The 6,795-nt window shown below is 31.1% G+C and overlaps 1 protein-coding gene across 1 annotated transcript in view; it reads right to left on the reverse strand.

Moving 5' to 3' along the window:
• Positions 1-6,795, reverse strand: part of LOC111087853 — a 21,720-nt gene that overhangs the window by 7,997 nt on the left and 6,928 nt on the right. Inside the window, exon 3 of the mRNA XM_022396018.1 lies at positions 4,882-4,960. Coding sequence (XP_022251726.1) covers positions 4,882-4,960 — 79 coding nt within the window. The remainder of the gene's footprint in view (positions 1-4,881; positions 4,961-6,795) is intronic.

Below are 6,795 nucleotides of genomic sequence, written 5' to 3' on the forward strand. Positions count from 1 at the left end.
AAAATCTGCCTACAAGAAAATCTGTCACCAAAGTACACCAATATATATATATATATATATTACATTTAATTATACAAGTTTATATATATAATAAAACTGTCAGAATACTGTTATAACATGTTCTATCATTGGGCAGGTTCTTTAGAATATTTTAGTGAAAATAAGGACCAGTCCATGTAACAATAATGAATTAAGTTATTTCTTCAGCTACGATCACTACAGGCTATGTTTACTTTCATGTAAATTGAAGGCCATAGTTAAAAAAAACTTTCCATCTTAAACTCTAAAACTACTGTAGGTCTAATGCACTAATAATGTTTAACAGAAATGTTCACAATTACTAATCCTATCTGGCCAATAAACTTTACTCGATCAATCTTCTTTCAATCAACCATTATTCAGTCTTTTACACATACTAAACACTTCTCTGAATTCTCAATCACTTCTCAATAAATGTTTCACTATTTCTTATTAGTCATTACCTGTATTTATAACTAATGTACTCATCTAGATTTTAGTCAAATTTACTAGATTTTAACCCTACACACTCTCTAGGTATCATCTAAATTAAAACATTGAAAATACAGTATAAACATTGTCTTTTCCTAGATTGTGAAGACCTTTGAACAAACCTAATACAAAAATAAAACACTACACTAAACTGTCCATTCATCAAGTCTTTTTGGTGATTTTCTTTTCTGAAGTAAATGACATTCAGAGAGAGGATGTCCTCTTGTCCCTTGCTGGGGGAATTCTCCTTATGTAGATGGTGAAACAAATCCACTTGTGGCTTTATCCTTGGTAATTCTTTGAAAGTAGTCTCAATAGGAACCCTGGACTCATCAGCAGGTTGACTTCTCTTGAGTTACCCAGTTGGGTGTTCTCTCACTGATGTACTTTCAAAGACCTTTAACTTGGACTGCCTTTTCTTCTGGATTCTGTAAACCATATCATCAATTCTTTTCTATGTTACACACAGTCTTTCCCAACACCTATTAAACTTTGGGATTTGTCCATTCTTTCTTGCAATGAAAACTGTTAGGCCAAATCAATATTACAAGCATTAAAATCACAGTGACTTTTCATTTTATTACAAACTAATTTACATTTTTCTTGGCAAAAGTCATGTATGGCATCACTATTCTTCAGATCTATGATAGCTATTCTAACCATAAATCCCTAAAGTTCTTCTAACTTCAGAGCTATCTTTAAAAACATATGCCTACAAACTTGATTTAAACTAATCCATCACTTCTGGATACTTCCTTTTCGTGTGTCACTCAGAATATGTTTGATAAGTTAGCTACCACTGTTTAAAACAGTTTTTACTGGAACTTAAATCCATTAAAGTTGTAGATAGACAAATAAAGAATCTCAAATTTATGGAATCACCAAATCAAATAGTTTTGAAACATCAACTCTCCATGATGATAGTCTAGAACAGGGTAGTCTAATTACGAGCCCACAGGCTACATTTAGCCTGTCAGATGATTTTTGTGGCACACAGGCCCCACAAAAAAAAAAGTTTTTTTTTTGTTGGGGATGTTATCTTTAATAATAATTGCTGAAGAAACAAACAGTACTTTAAACAGCATGTTAGTAAAATTTTAATAAGCCTTGCATAACTATTCTATATTTTTGGAATAATTTATTGCTGGACTATATAAAACCTATTCTTTCTACTAGTTATGAGGTTAGTCTAGTGCCTTAATTTTTGCACTTCCTAAAGAAGTAATATTTTATATATTGCTCATAGTACATGAAATGCAAAGCTATGACTGGTTACTTTTGATTTTAGAACTTCAGCTATGATTGGCTGGTGGTACTAGACGGCACTGCAAAAAGTGTTTCTCCTTTTTTTTTAAAAAAAGAAATCCTATACCTCCTCCAAATTGGTAACACACACTGATATATTGATGAACTGTGATATAATGAATTCCTTCACTCCTTAGCATTCCTGACAGACATGACTGATCACCTGAATGTGCTGAACTTCATATTGCAAGGTAGGCAGCAGAATGTCTCTCAGCTGTGTCTCAAGAAAAATTATATTACCCACTTCTCTTCTAGCTGTGGATTGCTGTAAGATGATAGCACAGCAGACTTTTTGACCTTTACAAAAAAACTTGAGAACATTCTGCTGAGTTTGAAGAAAGATTTGCAGACTTTGACACGTTAAAGCTGAGTCTTGAGCTGTTTAAAAACCCAATGGAAATTACTGTTGAGACACAGCCATCAGATCTTCAGATGGAATTATGTGAGCTGCAATCTGACCCTTTTTTTATTAACAATAAAAAAAGAGTCATGACAGTTTCTTGATGTTTGTTTCTAGGAAGTGTTTTTGAAAACTATGAAACATTGCACTCAAAGTATGTTCAATTTGTGGAAGCACATGTATCTGTGAAGCACTTTTTCTGTGATGACACAAATTAAATCAAATACACAGAACATTTGTAACTTGAAAGGACATATTACTAGAAAATTCCAGAGAATACCTTAAAGAGGGAACTCTTCTAGAAGTGGCAAATGTGGTCATTATAGCTGAGTCTATGAAGAATCAACAGCTATTAATACGCTGAAGAGACAATACTCTAAGGATGAGTTTCTGAGCAAGAAGAAAGTTACAAGTTAACTTTACTGTAGGAAGCTTCTCTATAACTCATGATGTGTGGGAGATTGATACTGAGGAAGAGTGCATATTGGAAAGTAACTTTGTGCAGAGACATGGATGCAAGGTGTGGCTAGCTTCCATCTACTTTACAGTCTATGACCAGGAAATTCCCATACTCGACATGACAATTATTACACTAAAGAATGAACTTCCAGTGATAACATGGAGTTATTATGAATAAATATTCACCTAATGACTGGAATGTAGTGGAACCAAACACTCCAATATGTCTTAATAAATTAATGATTGGGAGAGTTCTCAAAGATCTGATTGATAATGATACTGTACAACTTTACCGAAAAAAGACTGAAATCCGCTTGTTACAAAGTGGTATACAGCTGATCTGTAAATATTGATAAAATTGGATTCCACTGAAATGACATGATATGACTGAACAGTTTTTGTCATGAGAGAGCCAAAGCCAAAGATCATCTACCATGACCGTGTTAGGAAATACATCTGTGAGAGAAGGGCCAACTGAATAACTCCAGAGAAGAACTTGTTAGTGGAACCCCAACCTTGGAGGAGCTCATAGTTCCTGAAAAGATAAAGTTTGGAGATGGCTTGAATGTATAATGAAAGAAACTGTATTACAAGTAAGAAATGTACAACGTGGTAATGACAACAGCTTATTCAAATGTTGTACAAATGTTACCTAAAATAAAGTTCCTTCCATTATCTATTCAAGCCACTTCCAAACTTTATTTTTTGAAAGTTGGTTCCTCATGATTGAATTGGAAATCTTGAAAAGATGTCATACACGACTTTAGCCCAGAAATATTTATATCAGTTTGTGATAAAATGAAAATTCACCATGATGTTAATGCTGATAAGATAGGTTTCTACCAAGGTGACATGGTATGTTGTACAATCTTCATCACAAGAAAGGACAAACTCTAATGCCAAGCAGGTGTTGGGAAGGTCCATATGAAAGAATCAATGATGTGGTTTACAGAATTCAAAAAAAGAGATAGTCCAATTCAAAGGTCAACCATCATGTTTATCTTTGGAAGTATGTTAGTGAGAAAATGGCTAACTGAGTAACTCCAAAAATATATTGGCAATTGAAAAATCAACCTATTGAGGATCCCAAGTTTCCTGTTGAGACAACTTCCAGGAGATCACCATGGATAAAACCACTTATGATCTCACTCAATCACTTACCCAGGGTGAACTACACCAATGACAGGAAAGCAAATGATAACAAAGGACAAAAGGTCATGCCATTTGTATACTTTTAAAAACTTGGTGAATGGACAAGTTGGCAAACTGTTCTGTTTTTGTACTAGGAATGAACAAAGGACCTCACAATCCAGGAAGGGGAGACAACGTTGTGAGCTATATTTTCAATGTTTTGATTTAGATGTTTCTTTAGTAAATGGAGCTGCAAACCATATGCTGATTTATGGAGTAAGAAGTTTTGTGAAACCAAGAAACAACAGTTGATTATCAACACAAGTAGTGAGTAATGAATAAGACATTACTGAGTAATGAATGAAAACTTAACTCATTAATTGTAAATGAGGGATTCAATTCAGTGTTTGTAGTGAGTGTTATAATGTCTATTCTGCTATTAAGTTTCTTGGTAAGTAACGTGTTCATTTATTCATCAATGCTCATTAAATTCAGCATGCATATCAAAGTTTGTATTTGAAGTGAGGCCTACAGTAGTTTTGAAGTTTCTGTCGAAAGATTTTGTATTTGAAGTTACACTTTTGGAAAAGTATAGCAGTATCCAATATTATAAAAGAAATGAACTTATTCATTATCATTACATGAACTGTGTTTGGCATTATTTTAACGGATAATCCAAATAAAGCTGCCCATGCATCAGTTCTGTTACTGGTTTCATTATATTTTTATACTAAATATCATATATAAGAGAAGATCATTTATCAGTACTTTAACCAGATCTTACATTAAAGGTTATCTATTAATGTTCACAAATGAAATTCATTGAGATCTATATCCTTAGCTTTAATACCTACTAAAACAATGGATCCCAATTCCAGTTTCTGAACAACTTCTAAATTGTATTTCACTTACCATGTCATAATAAACCCACTCTCTAACTCTTTATAACTCCCACAATAATCTACTAACTTTATGAATATATACATATTTAGCATATATTTAAGGTTTGATTTTCTAAACAGCTTTTTAATTCAAACACCACTACACTACTGAAATTACCTGTAGGTAACACTAACCTGCATGGAGTACGGCACAAGCCTTCACAATAATGACGTGCATCAACTGTCTCTGACTTTATTGGATTTGTTTTGCAGGCTGAAATGAAAACCAAAACTATTGTTGACATAGAAATGGCTATAGAAAATAAAAGCTGTCTGGATAAAATACTAATTAAAATTTATCTGATGCTTGCTGGGTTTTGGCATCAACGTATCTTGGGCAGTGATAGCTAGGTGGAGGACTTTGATTCACTCCTAACTGATGTCAGAAAAGATTATACAAGTACAGACAGATATCCTACAGAAAACACCAAAATCAATACTGAATACAGGAAGCTTAGGAGAGTTATGAATTTTATTGTAAGCGATGGAAATTCAATCTACAAGTAAGATAAAGCAATGGGTGATGAAGAGATATGTTTGTATTTCACTACAATGCTTTTAGTTGAAGAGATATAATACCTGAGTGATTGGTGTTATTAATGTGTACTGCTAGAAAGTAAAAAAAAAAAGGCCTTTTTCTAAATTTTCAAGGGATCAAAAATGTAGGATTTTATTTACTCCCATAAAAACACAAACCACATAATCTTGTATGGAAATAAAAAAATAACTAGATGAATAAAAACAACTAAAATACATTTCATACAACACTACATTATGTATGTTGTCAAATAACAATATTTATAAGACACTGACAAACAACTATATCAATATTATATTAACTATATTATATTATTAATTATATTAACTATATTATATTATTAATTATATTAACTATATTATATTATTAATTATATTAACTATACTAACAATATTAATAAGACACTGACAAACAACTATATTAATATTATATTAACTATATTATATTATCAATTATATTAACTATATTATATTATTAATTATATTAACTATTGTATTATTAATTATATTAACTATATTATATTATTAATTATATTAACTATACTAGCAATATTAATAAGCCACTGACACACAACTATATAGTCAAATTTGGGTTGAATGTGAAAGCCAGTGTATTGTGGCTGCCATGTGGATCCCACTTCTTGAAATACTTCTCTTATTACAGTACATTTTACCTTTCCCACACTGTAATTTACATATTGGTTTGTTTGTTTTTCTTTAATGTGCAATGCTTTTTTGTCATTATTAACTGAAAAGTCATTTTAAAACATTATCCATGCAAATAGATATTGTTTTTTATCAACTTTCATTTCAATATTAAAATTAACATAACAGATGCAAGATCTCTATATACATACACACACACACACACATAATTAAATATATTTAATTTTTTATTTCATATACATACAAAATCTGAGCTATAAGTATTTACTGACCAATAAATACTCTCTATATGCCTTTAAATATGTTTTTCTTTTGCATTTTCTTTCAGAACTTTTAATTTAGACTAGTTAAGCAATTGTTCAAAAATTTTAATTTAATTATAAATAGTATTTAGTGGCCTGCCTCTTATTGTGACACTTGTTAAAAGAAACAAATGAAAAACATGATTTTCATGTTTTTTGGATATAACATTTCAACTTCTTATGAGTATAGTATTACGCATTTGAAGTATATAAGGTTTCAATATAAAGAAAATTTTATAGACTATAAGACACAAGCAATAAAGAGAAACATATATAATTGAAACTACTGAGGATGACGTTGTAACGTCGAAACATGTAGAGTCGTCAACTTTTTGAAGGCCATAGATAGGCCTACATAAAATGTTTTTAATTGTGTACCAGTTTAACGTTGAATATTATTTATGATTTTAACCATATGAAGATCACTGGAAATTCAAGATAAACTTTTACTTTGTTGTTTAAATGATTTATAGGAAATATATTCTATATGAACTAGAATACCAGTTAAAACAGAATCAATAAAAATATCTCCCTTTAAAAAATG

Source organism: Limulus polyphemus, unplaced genomic scaffold (assembly GCF_000517525.1).
Source record: "Limulus polyphemus unplaced genomic scaffold, Limulus_polyphemus-2.1.2 Scaffold2756, whole genome shotgun sequence".
Taxonomy (NCBI): domain Eukaryota; kingdom Metazoa; phylum Arthropoda; class Merostomata; order Xiphosura; family Limulidae; genus Limulus; species Limulus polyphemus.